At 35.6% G+C, this 21,942-nt stretch overlaps 1 protein-coding gene and 2 pseudogenes across 1 annotated transcript; 1 reads left to right on the forward strand and 2 right to left on the reverse strand.

Annotated features, from left to right (window-relative positions):
- Positions 1 to 1,872: 1,872 nt before the first annotated feature.
- Positions 1,873 to 5,807, reverse strand: LOC143548115 (wax ester synthase/diacylglycerol acyltransferase 5-like; annotated as a pseudogene).
- Positions 5,808 to 8,453: 2,646 nt separating this feature from the next.
- LOC143548096 (wax ester synthase/diacylglycerol acyltransferase 5-like) lies at positions 8,454 to 16,173 on the reverse strand. Its single transcript, XM_077039351.1, has 6 exons — positions 15,375 to 16,173; positions 10,763 to 10,835; positions 10,604 to 10,671; positions 9,594 to 9,809; positions 8,693 to 8,830; positions 8,454 to 8,600 (listed from the first exon to the last, which is right to left on the reverse strand). The coding sequence occupies exons 1-6, from the start codon at positions 16,131 to 16,133 to the stop codon at positions 8,454 to 8,456; spliced, it is 1,401 nt and encodes a 466-aa protein (XP_076895466.1). The 5' UTR covers positions 16,134 to 16,173.
- A 3,993-nt stretch (positions 16,174 to 20,166) lies between these two features.
- Positions 20,167 to 21,523, forward strand: LOC143548116 (UDP-glucosyltransferase 29 pseudogene; annotated as a pseudogene).
- The last annotated feature ends 419 nt before the right edge of the window (positions 21,524 to 21,942 follow it).

The following is a 21,942-nucleotide window of genomic DNA, read 5'->3' on the forward strand; positions in this document are numbered from 1 at the left end:
AAATTTTATATGAATGGCATGCTCGTTTAGGCTTGCGAGCCGGCTCGAGCTCGACAAGTGAGGCTCGGGCTCGTTTAATAAACGGGCTTACTTTTAGGCTTGAGCTCGATCGAGCTTTATAACGAGCTAATCTCGAGTAGCTTGCGAGCAACTCAGCTCGTTTGCAGTTGCACCCCTACTCAAAACTGGTTTGGGTTGAAACTGGTCGGTTTGGTCAACAAAAGTCAAAATCGGTTTAAGATCGGTTTTGGCTGGGTTGAAATCGATTTATTGACCAAGTTATAATCGGTTTTGGTTTGGGTTTTGATCGGTTTTGGTTGGGGTTTTGAAATCGGTGTAGTATATCAAAAGTACGTTGAAAAACCTTTTGTGGGAAAAAATTGAAAAAGTTTGCTTCTTTTACATGTATGTATCATTTATTATAGGGCAGGTATACTAACAATTATATATTTTCTAAAATCATGCTTGAAGAACGTTGTACGTTATACAATAATAACTTGCATATACCCTCTATAAACTTTAAACAATTTTTTCAAACCATGCATTTTTTACTAAAATTTTTAGACAAGTTGTAGTGGGCGAGAAAAGGGGGGACAAGGGGTGATTTAGGGCGAGAACACCGCCCCCACGGGTTACAAATGTGCGACAAGTGGGGGGGGCGACAAATCCATGTCGCCATGTGTGTTAGCTGACATGGCGATCAACTATAGGTGGGGGACGATTTTTGGGCTACGACACCGCCCCCGGGCTACATATCCTCTCCTTGCCCACGTGCAGGGCCGGCCCTTGGGGGTGGCAGGGTGGTCGACGGCCACAAGCCCGACACTCCGCTAGGCCCGAATTTTTATTTTTTTTAAAAATTATATGTATTTTTATTAAAATCAATATGTATACTTAATGTTTAAACACAATTACATAACCACTAGCTTGGTCTAGTGGTGAATGGGCATTATTTACAACCAAGAGGTTGTGGGTTCTAACCTCACTTGAGACATCTTAATTTTGTTTTTAAATAAAAGTTTTTTACACAACCCAAATTATAACCAAGTAAGCCCATATAAAAATTAAACTGTTTAAACTTAACAAAATACTCATTTTACTTAAGGCTCAAAAAACCCAGGCCACGTGTTAAAAATACTTCTTATTTTATAGTTCCTCCAACACATAGCCTTAGTATATAGTAATGCATTGAAAATAATAATCAAAATGTTTTTATATATTTTATCATATATACTTTAATAATACACTGACTTAAGTAACAACAATTTTCTTTGATTATGACTTATCACCGTATTACATTGGCAGCCTAATTCGGTAATTTAAAAAGTTTAAATATATAAAATAACTAATCTAATCCGTGGCATGTGTTTTAAATGTAAGCATGAGTTTAAAAACCGGTATTTTACTTATACCGGATTAGATTAAAAAATAGTATAACCGGTTGAACCGGATTGTACCGATAAGTTTTAAAATGGTCAAATTCAATGTTTTAAAAACCACTAGTTTGACTTGAACAACTTAACAGTTTGAACTTAAAACAAGTTAACTATCAAAACCGGCTTAAAACATTAAGCTTTGTTCCATGTTGATATGAGCCAACTTGCAACTAAGGGTATCTATTGAAAATATGTATTCGCTATAAGAAATAAGGATTTTCACAGACAGAAACTTATCTAAAGAATAAAGATATAACCGTTGGTAGTTTTCAAACAACTGCTTATATTGAATAAAACATGCTCTAAAAGAAACAAGTGTTACCGAATCATAATCATAATGTCATGTGGATAGGTATAGACACGACGGGGAAAAAAACAAACAAGTCAATTAGATTTGATCATTTTTTATATTTCAAAGATAATTAAACCAAATTTTCTAACATGTTTTTACCGCGTTTTCTTTCATTTCGAGTAGTGCATCTTCAAAACATTTTGCTAACTTTTCAGGGTCTGGAATAAGGTCTTTAGCATCCAAAATCAACACAACCCGTTAAAACACTCGATTTGCTTACAAATGAATGGTGGTGGTGTTTGTACTTAGAGCTTGGAGACTTATACGTGGGGTAAACCCGATGATGTAGTTCTGAAGTATTTAACCGGAATGCCCGCAAACGTCATCTCTTCTCTAGGGCCCACCACATTTGAAATCGTGAAAGAGGTGTTGCAAAGTACTCGGTAATTAAGCAATCTTGCAAACTACAAATACAATTCGTTGATCATTAGTTAAAAACACAATAAGACAAAGGATGTAAGCGAGCTAGCTTGATTAAGCGGGCCAAGTTTAAGCTTAATTAGACGAGCTTGGGTTTGGCTCGTTTACACCCCGAGGTCTTACACTATAATACAAACAATAAGACAAAGTGTGTAAACGAGCTAAGCTGATGCTAGGGTTGCTCAAAAAATCTGTGGCTTGCGGCTCGCTTGAAAATAGCTCGAAAAAAGCTCGGCTCGAAAAAAGCTCGATTCTAAATAAGCTCGGCTCGATTTCTAAATGAGCCGAGATCGAGCCAGGGTAAGCTCAGCTCGTGGCTCGGTCTTGGCTTGACTCGTTAGCTCGGCTCGTTTAGATTAAACCCTAAATTTTAATATCTATAAATAATAATATCAAACCAAAAAATAAATAAATAAAAATTATGCTTATGCCACTCGATCCCTAAAACCTTATAAAAGAATAACAAAAGTAAAACATATAAAGTTATAAATTCTCTAGTTTATAAATTTCATATAATATGTATGTTAAAATTATAACTTTCGTCTTTTATGTATCATTGTAACATAAAAAATAAAAAATAACAAATAAAAATTAAAGGAGTCTGGCTCGAGCTCGGTTTTTCAGCTCGATAAAGAAAACAATCCGAGCTCGAGCCAACTTGAGTAAGTTCGAGCTCGAGCATGAGCACACCTTGGCTCGACTCGACTCGGCTTGATTACAGGCCTAGCTGATGCTATCCTGACTAACAAAATAATGTAATGTCACCTTTGCCCCAAAGAATTTCATAACAAAGCATCCAATTTGGTGTGATAAAAAACCCTCCGTGGACAACTTCTTCTTATCCATCATCATTTTGGCTCTTTTCAAATAATGAAGTGGATCATACTCATTTGTGTGATAGTAAACTGGTAGGAGCATAACACCAAGTTTGTTTCCCCACCTTGTCCATGCATTTTTCTTCATCAATTCTTTTATATCCTGATTAATTAACAAACTTTATTTAGAGTTTAGACATATAAAATAATAAAAACTTAGCCATATCGTTGAAACCGACAAACTAAACCAAGACCAAACTTGATTGGACCAGACATGTTACGCACGGTCTAGTCATGGGCGAAGCTTCATAGGGAATCGGGGTTCCCCCCACCCTCTTTTTTTTGCTCAAGAATGTTTCTCGTCAGCCGGTGGATTTTTCTAGGCGTTTGGTGGTTTTCTCTAGGCGGCTACCAGATTAATCTAGGCACCGTCTGGTTTTTCAAATTCAAATTTTTTTCACATTATAAAAATATATGATGTTATATGAAAACTTATGTATATACAAAAAATAACCAAACAATTTTCATAACTTACGTTGTTAGATCTTTTAGTAATAAGGATTTTTTTTTATTTAATAATATTGGTTTTTATGAAAAAATTCAAATTTGATATTATAATCAATTTTATGGAAAAAAAGTTATAAGGGATTTGAATTTAAAAACCAAGTGGTGCCTAGATTAATCTAGTAGCCGTCTAGAAAAAAACCACCCGACGCCTAGAAAAACCCACCCGGCACCTAGTTTTGAAATAACCGCGCGGCGTCGGGAATATTTTTGTCTGGCGGTCCCAGGAAAACATTCTTGACATGTGGCACTCAATCATTGGTGTAGAATAACTAGACGGCCTGATTGGTTTTGGGCTGTAGAAAATAGAACCAATGGGATTGAATGGACATTTTGAGAATTATAATAGTTAAAATGGACATTTTGGTCATTATTCCTAATTTTATTCCTTTAATTATAACGAAATACTTCACTTAAGCAAATAGGTTGGTTTGAATCACTATTGAAAATGATTAATTGATTGAAAACTAAAAAAAAAGAACAATTGAGTCCCTTAGACTTTTAGATATAGTAAGCGTTTCGGGTGTTAGTAATCACTTGTGAATATACCCATCCATATACAAACGACCTCATTCACATGTGATTATGAAATCTAGATCAAATCTGACTCTACAATGTTTCAAGAATCAAGATACGTAACCTGGAGTCCTGGTGATGGTCTTAGATTAACGAGTGTGATGCCAGTGATTTGAACTCCCTCTTGAAGAGCTAGGAATTAAAAACAAGTAAATATTCCGATAAGCCATACATTAACTTAACTTATTACAAATTTATGACGAATGTAAAGAAGCAAAAAACATACAGTCTGGCGATCGGTTGTGCAAATATTTTGATAGCCCAAATGATATTACGCCAAAAAGAACATCATTTATCGTCCGCATGATATTTATATCCTTGACAATTGTTAGTCTATGATCATTACTTATAAAATCTCGTACATAATGATCATGTACACAAACGCAATGTTTGTATGTTTTCTTCAACTAGTATGTTTACGTTGTGATTTCATCTACTAAAGATTTTTTCAAGCTCGGGATCGACCCATCTAGTATTTATTAATTAGTGTATATACATTTTCAACTATTTCTATATATTACGAGAAAAACTTTACACAAGCCAAAGCTCGGCCGAGCTTATATAATACCTTAAACAAGCCAAAGCACTGCCGTTGCAATGTGAAATTAATACAAGTCCAAAAGAAATCAAACTTTAAAATATACAAGGCTCGACGAGCCTCAACGAGCTTCCCATACTAATTGATCTCGAGCTCGGGCAGCTCAATAACTAAACGAGCTTGTTTGAGACTCAGTTTAAGCTCGAACAAGCTTGACTCGTTGCGAGCCTTTTGAAAATGAAGCCATTTCTTTTATTTGTTACAATGCTTGAACACTTCTAAGAATATTATAGCTTAAAAGTACTAACAAAACACTACAAGATATTTAAAAATGTAACATAAGTTTTAAACTTACCGCGTTGGCAACTTTACTCTTAACCATTTTCATATTTTCGAGACTAAACTTGGACGTTACAAGCTTTCTCGGCCACAACGCCACCCCTTCGCCGCCGTGAACCACCGTCTTTTGGTCTTTAACCCATAGTCCCCTCATTATAAACTCCATCACATATTCTAAACTAAACCATATCATTTTCAACACTTTAATAATAGTATCCACCCTTCCTAATTTTTCTTGTCTTCGTGTTGAACTTTGTTGAATCGTCGGTATTTGTTTCGGTTCGTCGAGTTTTCTAAACATGTTTAGCATAAGCGACATGAGCGAGACTCCGTCGCCAAGTGCGTGATGCATACGCAACACCAAACCGTTATGTTTCACCAATAAGTGGACCTCCCATAATGGTTTGTCAGTGGCCAACGGACACGAGACTGTGAGGTCAGCCACGTATCCGTTGACCACTTCCTCATCGGTGCAGGTGTCTCCTGCACCGACAGGGTCTGGACAAACAATGATGTGGCGGTTGATGTCCACTTTGGTTTTCCGCTAGTATTCACGGCCTTTAGTGTCCGTGACTAACAGGCTGGAAAACCTGGGGTGGTTGATCATGATGGAATCGGTTACAACGGTTTGGACCGCGTCGAATCCGACCGGGTGTTCGAGGCCAAGAATGCAGTTTATGATTTGGTGAGTTGCCGGTTGTACGAAAAACCGGCCGCCCGGTGAGAGTGGTTCGTCGTTGTAAATATCCATTTTCAGATGGAGATCGATAAAAGATCGTTTTTTTTATCGAGAAATGTTACTCATACTATGCCTAACGTAAATAATTCCAAACAATTCTTCGTGACTGCTTGTGAACTTTATAACTCCCCTATGGGAATGTAATGATTTATAACTTGATATAGTTGTTCTTTTTAAAATAATAATATTATCGTACCTTAAAACTCGAAAAGTACACCGAACCAAACACAAAAACATGGTCCGAGGAAGAGAACAGGTGTCACATGGAACTGACAAGATGAATACTAGTGGCAAATATACCATGACGGCGTGGGACCCATGCCTAGGAACTCGTTATTTATATAAGTAGGTAATAATTACAATTCAGACTTTGTTGTATATTAGACTATCAGGTGTGGATCACGTTTTGCTGCTTAAATGGTGACTTGGCGGGCGGTGCTGGCGGCGAACACCGCCCCAGGCATGTCGGGGTCGCCCATTGGTGATTTTATTGGTGAATTTTTCACAGCCAAAACGCCGCTCAAATGTGAGAGAGGAGAGAATTATAGAGAGAGGAACAAGTGTGGAGCGTATTTGCTGAATTTTTTCAATTTTGTTAGATTTTTCATATTTGGATCATGTGCAGTAAAAATGTTAGACGATGTCTGAATTTTTTATATTTTTCTTCCGTTTTAAATTTATAGATAGGAACCCACCCACTTGAATAGTCAAAATTGAATATTTAAATTTGTTTGTTTCTTTTCTTTTCTTTTTCTTTTTTTTAATTTTAATGTTTATACTTATTAGGATAAATTAATGCTTTTATTTGACTAAACGGTAATATTTGATATGTTATTAGTTTAGTTATATTAAATTTTAATTTAATTTTAGTTATATGAATATTATTATTTTATTAAAAAAAGAAAGAAGTAGTAAATTGGTGAATTGGTGACCATTTCATTGATATTGTGACAGAAAGTGAAGTTGAGTGAGATATGACATGGCGCTTATGTGGCAATTTGAAGTGGGAAGCAAAGAGGCATCCATACCATATAGTCTTAGGGTGCTGTATCCTTAAAATTTAGAGAACTTCATTATTTTATTCTAACCAGATTATATTATTTTAACAAGGTTTATACTAACTTCATAATTTAGTTTAGACGTTCTCATAGAAAACCGTATCGCCGGCTAACACTTTACAAAGAGATCCCTACATTATATAGTATTTATTCGTAGTTAATGGGCGAGAAAATAAATGCATTTTAACATCTTTTAGAACTCGCCTTCCTTCACAAACACTCTACAAACATAAGAGCATAGGACCCGTTCCCGAATCGAGTAGCCGGAATAGGTAACGCTCGTCGAATTACCAAGAAAAAGTGACTTTCGCAAAGGCACGAGTCTTTATTTCCGAAGACCATGACACTAAAAACCAACTAAGAGAGCTTAGTTTTTACAACATAGTATTCACTTATTTTGTGCAAGAAAAGGAGCAAGAGATCGTACCGTCCATCAAGGACAATCTAAGTGGAGGACTATTTTGAGAGAAAATTGACATTATTGGTCTTATCGGTCGTGAAATGCTACAAATGAAGGTTGAAATCGCAAAGTGATAGAATCGAAAATAATTTCATTATTGTTTTATTAAGAAAAATATAATTGATAACTTTTTCTTTGGGCTGATTTAATGTAGAGGTACACGAAATACCCGGTTTCAGACCTGATCCGGTGTACTCGACTTGGAACCGGTTCTTACTCGTAGCCCGTAGGTACGACCTGGTATTGGGTTTCTCCCAGGACCTGGACCCAGACCCGACCCGGACCCGTTGGAACTGGTTCCACCTTTACCCGGTCAAAACCCGACCCGAAACTCAAAATCCCGGAAAGCCTGGAATATTGCCCGACCATACGTGAAACTGGTTCCTGTTCTAGTTCTTACAAAATACCTGATTTGTGCACCTTTGATTTAATGCATGGAATATTGTTGGGCCGAAGTACACAATAGAATATTCCAACTTCCAAGAACAACTATCTTAAAAATACACACCATTAGCCCAATATTCAAACCCATCAAAAGCAAGTAGACATATCCCTTATGTGATTTATCTATAAAATTCATTTGTAAATAGATCAAACTTATGTAATTTTCTAGTGTTAACCCTTAGTCGTAGCTTCAATTAACTAAAGACTTTCGAAATAACATTAAATTGCCGAGAACACGTTATTAGACTAAAATACTGCCTTCGATTTCTAAACCGCGGTTGTGTGTTGATCATAAAACTATGTATGACCATTTGACGGGTAAAGCGATATCATGATACTGGCTCGATTAGGGTGGTGGTGGTTCGATTACGGTGTATAAGGGGATAGCTGGAGAGGATGGGCGACGACGTTTATATGCAAGAGGGATGGACAGTTGAACACTATCATTTTCTTTTTTTCTAGTTCAATACGACAATAAAGTATTAAGTGTTCAGACATAAGTAAAAGCAAATTGGTATTTCATGTAAAGCACCCGATTTATAAAAGCATCAACTATTTGTAATGCAAATTAACATAACGATAATGTGTTACATACTTACACAATCATAATGTCATGTCATGTCCGTAGGTATAAAAGCAATGAGATAAATACTAAGACTTCTAGGTTGGATCATTTTTGTGTATATTTCAAAGATATTTGAATCTAAATTTCTCATATTTTTATCGCGTATTCTTTCATCTCAAGTAACGCATCCTCAAAAAATTTTGCTAACTTTTCAGGGTCTGGAATGAGATCTTTAGCAACCAGAATCTGCATATCGGCCTTTCCTGCATAACTCACCATATGCATTGTAATTGCCTGCATCCAAAATCAACACAACTATTAAAACACACAAGTTGCTTACAGATGAATGGTGGTAGTGTTTGTATTTAAAGTATAGAAACTTGTACGTGCGGTAAACTTGATGATGTAGTTCTTATGTATGTGACTGGGATGCCTGCAACCGTGATCTCTTCTTTTGGGCCCATCACATTTGAAATCGTGAATGAAGTGTTACAAATTACTCTGTAGTTAAGTATACTTGCAATCTACAAATACCAATTAATGACAATTACTTAAAACTCAACTTCATTAGCAAAGTTGTAAAATATGATACTTCTAATCCATTTAATTAAGCAAGCATGGTATATTTAAGTTGTAACTTGTAACATGGGTTAACATGTAACATGTAAAACAATAAAGACAAATACATTGTACCTTAAAAGACATTTAATTTGTAAAGATGGTATCATATCATATCTAGTTAGCCATTTATAATAAGGTAACAAAGTGTATTTAGAAAAAAAAAATATCCACTTAAAAAAATTACAAGCCTATAAAATTGCTATTCTATGATAACATTCTATTTTATTAAATTTGATATTCTATAATATTCTGTTTAAGCATTCATAATGGATTATTCATATTATGTGAGTGTGTTCTTCATTTTTTAGGGTATGGTTGGAGTGTTTTTGAGTGAAATAGAGAGAAAATGTTACTGTTTATGATGAAATTTGAAGAAACATTGTTCATCATTCATAATATTTTTAATATTTTTTGAAAGTAGTTGTAAGTGAAGGTGAGAGAAAATGTAATGATAAAGTATAAAAAAAGTATTATTTCATTAAAAATAAGAGAAAAATGTAGTGATTTTCAGCTTAATTTTTAGATTTGAGATGGAGAATTGATTGGGAATGATCTTAGTTTTATATTTACAAAAACAAAGTTTTAACATAATAAGTCAATTGTAATATAAATATATTTTTTTATATAAAATAATTATTTACTTGTCTAAAAATGATAATTTGTAACCTTTGCACCAAAGAACTTCATAACAAAGTACCCAAGCTGGTATGATAGAAAAGCTTCCAAGGACAACTTCTTCCTATCAATCATCATTTTGGCTCTTTTCAAATAGTGAAGTGGATCATTCTGATTTTTGTGATAGTAGAGAGGCAAGAGCATAATACCAAATTTATTTCCCCATCCTGCTGTCCCAGCATTTTTCTTCATCAATTCTTTTATATCCTGAAAAATTCATAAATTATCTTGAAGTTTAACCAAATAAAAATTTTAAAACATGACAACTTGGTAGAAAGGTTTTCTTTTCATCATGTTGTAATGAAATAAAAATTTGACATAGTGTAAAACTTAGTCCATGTTGTTTGAAACCGGCTAAATAAACCAAAACCAATCTTGACTGAACCAGACATATGTAAGGACCGGTTATTGGTCTATGATATTGGAATGTATGATCAAATTTTGGTTAATGGAATTATTAGGGCCCGTGGGCCTCTAATCTAATCTGATTATACATTCCAATACATGATACAATAAAAAACTAGTTATAGATATAGTTTATTCACATTTTTTTTCCTTTCATTATTATTATTATAGCGAGACTTGTTTAAGCAAAGAAATGGGTTTGAATCACTATGCAAAAAGTTTTAGTTTTGTTACCTCTGTGGCCGTATTGGTTCCAAGTTGCGTCGAACTTGTATTTTCAAATATTCAGTTTAGGTCTGGCTTGGCTTTGGAATAGTTTTTTACAAGTTACAAGCAAGGACCAAAAAGCAGAAATTCTATACATTTTGAGAAAAAAAAAAACTTACAAATAAGGTAAGTACTCTAGGCCTTCAGATTTAAAAAAGGGGTTCAGGTTAAAGTAATCACATGTGATTTCAAGAATGAGTCGGGGTTAAGTAATCACATGTGATTATAAAATTCGGGTCCATTTCTTTTTAAGTGTTTTTTTTCATAGATACAATTTCTTAAGAGTACTATAAACTAAATCTATGTTTACGATGCTTCAAATATGCAACCTGGAGTCCTGGTGATGGTCTTAGATTAACAAGGGCGACACCTGTGATTTGAAGTCCCTCTTGAAGATCTAGAAATTAAAAACAAGTAATTAACTCGATAAGTCAAAATTTGATTTTTACACATCAAAAATCAATGACAATTGTAAAGAGAATACATACATCCTGGTGATCGGCTATCCAAGTATTTTGATAGTCCTGATGATATTATGCCAAAAAGAACGTCATTTATCGTCTGCATTCAATAATCTGTTATGAAGTTTACACAAATGACAATGAAAATAGCCTATACATGATCATGAATGATTTAGTCCAATATAGATGATCATATATATGTACACACAATGTAAGGTTTCATCATATAGTACGTTTAAATCGTCATTTTGCCTATCACTACAACATATTCTATGCATATGAAACATCTACTACAAGTAATGTTTCAAAAACACACTAGATATCAAGTGTTTGTTTTATGGTCTACTAGCTTGATACCTATGTATTACACGAGTAATTGATGAAAAAAATAATATTTAATTATTAAGCAAAATATATATATAAAAAAAACATTAAATTATCTTGCATGTTAAGAGACAACCATTGTACAATAGCGTTTAAAACAATCTAGATATTTTTTGAGTTATTTGCATCCTTCAAATTATTAGTATTTAATAGTTACTAACTAACAAATAAATGGTAATGAAGGATTTTAGAGATTTAGTTGGTTTTAAATTGAGAGGATTAATATGAGAGTGACAGGTGACAAAACATTATAGGCTTTTATTAGAGAGTGTAGATTGAATTGACCAGTTAAGAAACAGACAACCTCATAAATAATCTAATAAGATTTTTGCAATTTTGATGTGGATATACAGTTTTTATTTATGCTTTGGCATACATTTACAGTTTTAACCTGTACTGATTAATATGAAATTGATCATCCCATATGTACTAGTATGTAATAGATAATATAAATTTTGTTTATGCAAAATACTTGAGATTGTAACAAGTGGATGGCCCTAATAATTTTATATATATATATATATATATATATATATATATAATTAGAATTATTGAATTACTTTGACACCCTAACCTCCATCATATATATGATTATTTAATGTATAAATGATATTATCCTTCACCACTTATTAAAAATGCCTTGAAAAAGACGATACAACACTCATATTAAACTTAGAGCACCCATAATGGGTGTAATGCCAAAGGTCCGGGTGAGGTGACACTACAGCAGACTTGGAGGAAACAAACGTCTTTGTTGTGAATGTGAAGTCAGGACTGAAGTCTACTTATTTAAACTTTAGAATATGATGTGACGGTTTGTTGCTATGAATATTGTTAGACATATAATAAATTATAGTTGTTATGAATGCTGTTAGACATATAATAAATTATAATTTCTATGTATCTGCTTTATATTATCTAGTCACAAGAAACTTCTTACAATGTATAAATATGACTCATCTCTTACAACATATGTATCTTAACTCCTCCCTTTTTGTATGGTTAGTTTTATGTCACGGACCAGATATTTGAAAATCGGGATGAAGCCAAGAATACCTCGGCAACCAAGTAACTATAAGACGGGTGCGGGTACAGTGTTAAGGCAAAACCCTTCACATACTTAGCACCCGCAGGGAATTGACGCCAGGAATACCTTGGAAGTAAAGTAACCGTAAGACGAGTGCGGGTACAGTGTCAAGGCAAAACCCTTCACATACCTAGCGCTCCGCAGGGAATTGAAACCAAGAAGGATCTTCTGGGCAATGCTTGCGGAAACGGGAATAACATCCCCGCATAGCGGGAACGTCGAGAACTACATTGTTTGAAGCTTCAGGATGGAATTGGTGGTTTTAACATAATTGATCACTATGTTCAAAACTACCAAAACCTCATGGAGAATCCACACAAGTGGGACTCAACGCTCCTGACTTGCGAGGAGGATACAGACCTACCCGCATCATACCCAAAGATCAAGCAGGAAAGTCGGGAATTTCTGCAAGTGACATTAGGACTTCCGCGGGAAGAATCCCCATGGAAAACCTTAAAACTAAACCCTTTTTAAAACCCTTTGCTTAAGTCCAAAAGTTCACCTCACTTTATTAAACATTCATGAGAAGAACATTGGACTGGGGGGACTTGAAAAGGTAGGTCCCAGCAGAGCCCAGTTGGACCCGCAGGACTCACCTTGAAGAGAGACGTCTGCGCAGAAACCAACTGGATCCGCAGGACCCACCATGCTCAGAGACGTTACGTCCTTACGCGCAGTACGCAAGCTATTCCCGCAGGAAATGCCTCCCAATGGTGAAGTACTCCGCCTGTTCCCGCAGCTGCGGATACAAGCCATCAGGGAAGGCCACCCGCGCAGCAAGGCTACACGCACAAGGCACTTAGCTCTCAATAATTCAGTAGTCACCTGAAGGAATGAGCAAAGCCGGGAACAATCCCGCACAAAGGCGGGAGGGGGAATACTCCCGCCCGAATAAGCCAGTCCGTACGATACTGGAGGATCTTTTGTACTGTACCTGACGAGGTATGGGCAAAAGATCTGACCAGAGATACGACAGCTCATTGACAACAGTATGGCGAGCAGCATGCTCTTGTACTGTATGTCACTATTAGCCGCTACCTACTCACCAACTCCTGTCATACCACGTGCATAGCCGGCAGTTGGTGGAAAAGGAATAGCACACAGCAGGCCTGGTCACTATCAGCCGCTGCCTACCCACCAACTACCAGCATGGCACGTGCGTAGGCCACAGTTGGTAGAACAGGAATACTATTCAGCCGGCTATACCTTCTTGGAAACTTACCTTCGGCTATAAATACCCCAAATGGTATGATCATCTAATCTCATCTTGTATCTTACATCTTATACCTGATATCTGCTCTAGCAATCTCTTAATATATACTTATATTCAAGAGCAATCTAGTCTGATTCTCACGCCGGAGGGTGGTCACAAGGAGGAACCCCCCCCCTTCTCAGTGACGAGCTCACGGTGTCTGTTTTGCAGGTTATCAGAAGAACCATCTTTGCCGGATCTAACCCCTCGTGGGAAACATCTATTTAACCCCCAGATTATCCGTAATCTGCCCGGGGTCGATTAGTGTTTCTTCACCTCCCTTTTTGTATGGTTAGTTTTATGTCACGGACCAGATATTTGAAAATCGGGATGCTTAATTTGTGTTGAAACGTTTGGGTTTGTTGGGTCGTCCCGGACTTCATTGGGCACGGCCTCAGCGGGAAAGGAGGTGTACATGCGTAGTCGTGCTTGCACGACGAACGCATCGCTGGTAGCGAGCTTTTGCTGCTCGCCTAATGAGTCTAAAGTATGACGAAACCAACAGACTCTGATTATGAGTGGACTGATTGGCTGGTCTTCGGACGACTCACTGAGTCTGAGGAGTAACTTCGTGACATTTACTTTAACTGGATTCGTTTCATTTAAAAAACTCTAAAAAGTAGTATGCCACGAGTGGCTGACCGTAGACAATTTGTAACCACCACTATTTGTAGACAATTCCTTTAGCAAATTATTATGAACCAAATAATGCCACCCACTTTAATGGACCAAGCAAAATAAAAGACCATCTATGGTGGGTCCATGTAATGAGTTGTCAGGTTCCAGACATTCACAGATTTTTCAAAATTTAGGCACCAATCAGTCGGATCTAGAATTGCCTATACAATGTATAGTATGAGATCTTTAACCTGGCGTTATTAGGTGTTAGAATAAGGATTTGCCTTTCAAAATTATAAGAGACTAAATCGATGGTTAACAAAAAAAATTATAAGCTGCTAAAGAAAGTATTTTTAAAACTTCTTCACTTTGGGGTGATTGTTTAGTCGAGCATACCTAGACTGCTAGACATGCATAAACCGGTTAACTGGTTATTGAAACCGGTTAATTTAATAGCCGGGTTATTGGTCAACGGTCTTAACCGGTTAGACCGGTTGATTGGGTCGGTCAGTAACCGGTTTTCAAGCACAAAAACCTTAACTGGCATAATCGGTTTCGGATATAACCGAACCGTTTAACTGCCAGTTGTTTTCCAATAGAAACCGGTTAACCAGTTTGGATGTGCACCTCTGATCATACCGGCTACCAATTTAATATTTGTTTACTCATTTTGTTATTTCCTTTCAAAATCTCATTTATCTCGACCCGTGTTATGTACCGAAAACTTCGTAATTTTGTTAACATTGCAAGTTCAAACTAAAAGATAAAGGTAATTGCATATTCATAGTCTTGTTATATATATTCTTATTAAGCTTATTTGCGAAGTTGTTCAACTTTAAAAAAACTCATGATCACTTTCAAAGTATCCAAAACCCTTCAAAGTTAAGGCTGTTCACAAGTTAAACCAAGCTGAAAACTTGAGCTCGATTTTTGCTCAAGTTTTTAACTAATCCACCCCAGTTTGGTTTTGGCTTGATTTTATATATTTTTAAACCGAACAGTTATGAAAGGTTAAACTTAAAAGTTACAGTTACTTTAAGAGTCTAATGAGCGAGCCAACCTTAGCTTGTGACTCGAGTCGCTTATTTACAAACCGAGCCAAAACCGAAACTCTTTTAATGATACTCTTATCCACACATCACTTATTGTGCAAGGTGGGACCTCTAATATTACAACCAATATAACACTAACACATCACCAAACTTAACGGTAGTTAGTTGCATCAATACCATCAACATTAACCGAACGAAAGCTTAACGGAAAACTAACCGAAAACAAAACAGAAATTTAAAACTCACCGCATTGGCAACTTTACTCTTAACCATTTTCATATCTTCGAGACTAAACTTGGACGTTACGAGCTTTCTCGGCCACAACTCCACCCCTTCGCCTCCACGAACCACCGTCTTTCGGTCTTTAACCCATAGCCCCCTCATTATAAACTCCGTTACATATATTAAACTAAACCATATTATCTTCAACACTTTGATAATATTATCCAAAGTTCCTAATTTTCTCCGTTTTCGCGTCGGTGAAGTTTGTTCGATCGTAGGCGTTTGATCCGGATCGTTGAGTTTCTGACATAAAGTCAACATCAACGACATGAGCGATATGCCATCGCCAAGCGCGTGGTGTATACGCAACACCACGCATTTATGGGCGGTCAAAACATGGACCTCCCATAAAGGCTTATCAGTGGTCAACGGACACGAGACTGTCAAGTCAGCAATGTATCCGTTGACCACTTCCTCGTCCCTGTCGGTGTAGCAGTCACTGTTTGTGTCTCCTACACCGACAGGGTCAGGACGGACAATGACGTGTCGGTCGATGTCAACGTTGGTTTTCCGCCAGTGTTCACGGCCGTGTTTGTCCGTGAATAGCAGGCTGGAAAACCTGGGGTGTTTGATCATGAGAGAATCGGAGATGACGGTTCGAACGGAGGCGAGTTCTATAGGCCGTTCGAGGCCGAGAACGCCGTTGATGATCTGATTGGTTGCGGGTTGAACGAATAACCGGCCGGCCGGTGATAGAGGCTGGTCGTCTTCAATGGTACTCATTTGTGTTGAGTCAATGGTTGGAAGGCTGCATACGTTTTATTATATAGTTTCTTATATATTATATATATATATATAAATAAATAATATATATTATTACAAGTGTTTAATTATTTATGTAACGCCTGTCAATCTTGTTTACTAATTAGCTTATAAAATACTAACAATAATTAATCACGTTTAATAAATTATTAAATTGAAGTCAACTTGGATATAAAGAATAATCAATAAATAGGAAGCAAGATATTTTATCTTGTTCACTTAATTTTCTTTTTAACATTTATGCAGAGATGGGCAAATAAATCGGTTAATTAAACTGAACTGAAAATCGAAACGAAACTGAACCGGATTGAAACCGTAGGTTTGGAACCGGTTTGTAATTTTCTAAAACCGGTTAATCAAACTGAAACTGGCCGAAACCGGGAAAAAACCGGTCACAACCCGAAACAAAACCGATCAAGACCCAAACCTAAATCGACCGTAACCTGGTCAATAAATCAGTTTCAACCAGAACCGAAACCGATCATAAACCGGTTTTGACTTTTGTTGATCAAATTGAACCGGTTTTAATCTAAACCAGTTTTAAGTGCACCTCTACATTAATGGAAAGAAATGCATAGAATTAAAACATTTAATGAAATTTGATTTAGTTTAGAAGAAAAAAACTAAAAATAATTTAGGTAAAATACTTTCTTACCAATGCATAAAGTTCTTTTAAGAGTTAAATATTTTACTATATTTATCAAACCTTGATTAATTTACTAATTTAGAGCACTAACATTGAAGTTAACATCTCCATCTTAAATTTTGAAATGGTCAAACTGGTTGCGTAGAAAGTTTGTTTTGTTTTATTATTATTATTATTATTATTATTATTATTATTATTATTATTAGTGGTTTAGAGAGAGCCTTGATGAACAAAAACCCATTGCTAGTTGCCTGCAAATGGGGTGTTTGGTGGTGTCCTACCGGAACCAAATCAATTCTGATCAAACCGTATCAGTCTTGGAATTGGTATTAATGGTGATATAAAATACGTGTCGATATCTTTTTTTGACATATAACAATTTTTAGTTTTTGTGTTTTCTCTAAGTTAAGGTTGCTATACCGATAGTGCAAGACCGTACTGATACCGTAACGAATCGAATCTTTTTTTCTATTTTACTAGCAACAATAATTCTTGTAACAATCATATAACTCTACATCGGGGGCTAATTTGTACTTCAATAAATTCCACTTATATTAAATTAGGCTTATAGCAAATGGTAACAAGATATTGAGAGAGCAAAGTCTCTTACAAGTGATGTAATTTTAAAAAGGCTTGTGAGTTTTTGGTTAAAAAATATAAATATGGGCTTCATTTGTATTCAATTAAAATCATCCTGTATGTTTTCAAAAATGTGTATTTTAAATATATTAAAATCAGCCAATGACAACTAATTCAACTGATTGGAGATGGAAAGGTTTACCCACTGATATGAGGTTCCTATGTAAGAGGTTTCAAATTCCAATGTTTTAAAAACCAGTATTTTATACGTATCGGATTTGGTTCAAAAATGGTACAACCGGTTGAACCGGAATGTGTCGAGAGTTTCAACCGGGTTAAATAATTTACCTTGTAATTTCATATAAATACACTTTCAACTCAAAAAATAACCCAAAAGTACATTAATAAACATCACACTTGAACCAAATATCACCCGTGAACAATGGTCGAGTCAGATAGAAAGTTTGTATATTTTGTATATGAAATTAGTCGATTACAAAATATGTAAATAACCCAACATGAATTTGCACGATACAAAATTGGTTGATTAACTAATCGTCTTTCATCGTGTTTACTCGTTTCAAGCTTATCCGCTATGTAAAAGCCCTTTTTAAAAATATGTGCCGCAAAAAATATCAAAAATCTTTTGGATTTAAAACCGGTTTGCCGGTTTTAAACCGGTATTTTTAAAAAAACCGGCGGTACGATACTTTAGCAAATCGTCCAAAAATACCGGGCTCTAAATACCGGTGACCTTACGAAAATCCGGTATAACCAGTTCAACCGGCCGGTACGTACCAGTTTTTAAAACACTGCCAAATTCGATTCTCAACTCATATGCATACTTTGAAATACAGGCCGGTTGTATGTGGGTGAAGCTTTCCAAAGTCCCCTGGTAATCAATTGCACTTGGTCATTCAAAAAAATGTGTATTATTTATTTATTTATTATTATTACTATTATTATTATTATTATTATTATTATTATTATTTCTTCACCCTTGATTGTTTTGTATTTGTTTATCAATGGAATAATAAACAACTTCAAAACCATATCTATAAACCACCCACATATTTTAAGTAGATGTGTGTTTTTATGAATAAATTTGTTTGGTATGAGAAGGTGAAATAAATTCGTTAGGTGTAGAATACAAAAAGAAGGGTAGATTTTTTTTCACGTTAATTTCGTTATCGAATTTATTTATTTATTTTTCATTTATTAAAGAATAACGCGTATATTTCGCTTTCGACAATAACCGGTCTACCTAAACTTCATGTATGGTTATTATTTATACATGTAACCTCGTTATCTCGTATCATTTATAAATGTATCAACAAGACAAATTTAGACATCATTGTTGATTTGTTTCCAACACGTCAATTGAACTTGTCAGTATTAAAAAGACAAATTAGGGCATATGAGTGTTGGCTTCTAACTTCTAAAACATAACTACTTCATCTAACGGTTGATGTTTTTAGGAAGAGTCGAACTATATGGCGTTTTAAGGTTTGGGATCTTTACGGTCTCAGGTTTGAAACCTGACTCAAGAGAGTTTTTTCACTGATAGTCAGGGGCGCAACTTCATTATGGCATCCCCTCCCCCCTCCGCCCACACACACACACACGTTTTTTTCTCACTAGTGTAAATTTTTTACGTGTTTCGTCCGAAACTTTATACGCGTATAAAGCCCCCCCCCCTGCGGGTTTACGGGTCAAGCTTCGCCACTGACCACGGTGGTGGGTTTCCTCCTTGATAATGTTCCTAATAAGTCAGACATGCAACGTCAAAATCAATATAAACAGTTGATATCTCGTCTCAGAAAGACCGGGTATTAAATCAGTATAGCTGCCTTTTTATTTAAATCCCACAGACTGTTCAAGTTGAAACTATGAAGCTGAAAGACTAAACTGCCTTTTATTTTGTTGGCACAATAATATTGATTAAGGCAGTATTGGGCAGCCTTTTGGTACTTTTTTTTTTTTTAAATCTATGTTTAAAGCTCAATCATTGGTAATAGAGACACTAGATGGTTTAAGACGAATATTTATTTGGGAATGCACGGAAGTAAACAATAAGATATGTCGGATCTCGTGGTATTATGTATATGTCCTTTGTTTATAGATTGATTTATTTCTACTAATTTCTCTATTCTATTGTATCTTACTATCTTGTACTCTATATATAACACATATATTTCAATGAGATAAGTAATCGAATTATCAAAGTTTATATAAACTATTTAAAAAATTATAAATTTTGAAAAGAACAATTAACTGATTTTAAAATAATGATAATGAATATGATAAAGCACTCCAACTTTATAGCTACGAAATGGTTATGAGATTGCCCTTTTTATTAACAATCGAAAAATAAGTCCAAATTAATTACAATAACGTTCCAATCACAAATTGAAAGATCACGAGATTGCCCTTGGATCGTTTTTACAACCGTAACTTATATACATAGAAACAAAAATATAAAAACCAACTACTTTTTATGTAAGCCATGATTTGCAATAATAATAAAATATATTTTCTCAAAATAAATAAAACACATAGTTAATGGTAGTTATATGTGGAAAATATCAACTCTTAACTAAAATCCCGATGCATGTAAATAAAAGTTTTCATGCAATTTTTTCCATGTGTAAAGCAACTTTCCAGAGTAGAAAAATTAATATATATATACGAACTTTGATCACCAAAAACAACCACCTTCGAATTATCAAATTATCAAATTGCATAGCCTTTTGTCTTTCGATTTTTAGAATGACAATGAACAACCAAAAGCTTACTGTTTTGATGTTCCCATGGTTAGGCCATGGTCACATCTCACCCTTCCTAGAACTAGCCAAAAAACTAAGTAACACAAACAACTTCGACATCTACCTTTGCTCGACTCCTGCTAACCTCAATTCGGTCACCAAAACATTGAAAAACGAGCAAAGTTTAGCATCAATTCGTTTTGTAGAACTGCAACTTCCCACATTACCTGAACTTCCACCACACCTTCACACCACCAATGGCCTCCCTATCCATCTTATGCCGGTTCTCAAGCAAGCTTTTGATATGTCAAGCCCTAGGTTTTCGATAATCTTGAAAACCCTAATGCCTGATTTGCTCATTTATGATATTCTACAACCGTGGGCTCCAAAGGCGGCTGCCGCCCTTGGAATCCCTGCTGTGGTGTTTATCACCACTAGTGTTGCTGCTGCTAATAATAACTATCGTGTCGAGTGCACTGAAGAAAACCACAAAGATTTAGGGAGTATCATTGGGTGTTATAACAATTCGACAAGTATTATTCTTGTTAAATCGTTTAACGAGATTGAAGGTAAGAATTCTGATTATCTTTCTGTGTTGACCGGTAAAAAGATCGTGCATTTGGGTCCACTTGCGGTGGACCCGCGCCATGTGAACATGAAAGAAAACAGTATGATCGAGTGGCTTGACACAAAACCCACTGGATCCACTATTTTTGTTTTTTTTGGGAGTGAATATTTTCTTTCTAGTGGTGATTTGGAGGATATAGCACACGGGTTGGAAATGAGTAACATGAATTCATATGGGTTTTAAGGTTCCCAAAAGGAAAAAAAGAAATAAAGCTTTCTGAAGTTTTGCCATTAGGGTTTCTTGAAAGGGTAAAAGACAAGGGTTTATTAGTTGAAGGGTGGGCCCCACAAACAAGAATTTTAGGACACAAAAATTGTTGGTGGTTTTGTGAGTCATTGTGGTTGGAGTTCAGTCATGGAAGCTATGAAGTTTGGTGTTCCTATAATAGCCATGCCCATGCAGTTTGACCAGCCGGTCAATGCACGGTTAGTTGTCGAAGCTGGGGTCTGTGTGGAGGTGGTGAGGGATGGGAATGGGAGGCTCGGGCGCAAGAACGTGGGCAGCGGCTGTGCAGAATGTGATGGTGACTAAGTTAGGGGAAGCTGTGAGGGTAAAAACCAAGAAAATGAGTGCTACATTGAGGGTTAAAGGAGAGATGGCGATTGAGGCTGCAGTGGAGGAGCTGCTGGAGTTATGCAAAACTGGCAATGGCGAAGTTGAAGAAGATTCAATTGATGAAAGGGCTGAAAGGTTTATCAAAAAGACTTTGGAAGAGATGAGAAGACAAGGGTAAAAGGCATCATCTTTATGAGATGCTTAATTTACATATATGATATATATTACTACTTAGAAGTTTTATTTAGACTTTCACAAAAACTTTTTTTTTTGTGTTCTGGAGGTAAGTTTTTCTTTTCAGCATGTTCTGGTTTTTGATGACATGTTTGTAAAAGAAATCAACCCTTGCATTAAGTTTTTATATTTATGCTTAAGTTTTGGTTTAAGAGGAAGGCTACCCTCTTTTGTGTAGCCTAACTATCAATTATTCAATGAAAAGTTATTAGGTTATATATATATATACTAGTTTTAGAACCCGTGTCACACACGGGATAATTCAAATTATAAAATTATAAGTCAAAAAGTAATTGCATAGTGTATATGAAAAAAAAAATGTATTACAGTTTTGTTTGTATATATACAATGTGTACATAAATT

Source organism: Bidens hawaiensis, unplaced genomic scaffold (genome assembly GCF_021521415.1).
Source record: "Bidens hawaiensis isolate Kalapana, Puna unplaced genomic scaffold, B.hawaiensis_p1.1 tig00014910_1, whole genome shotgun sequence".
NCBI lineage: Eukaryota > Viridiplantae > Streptophyta > Magnoliopsida > Asterales > Asteraceae > Bidens > Bidens hawaiensis.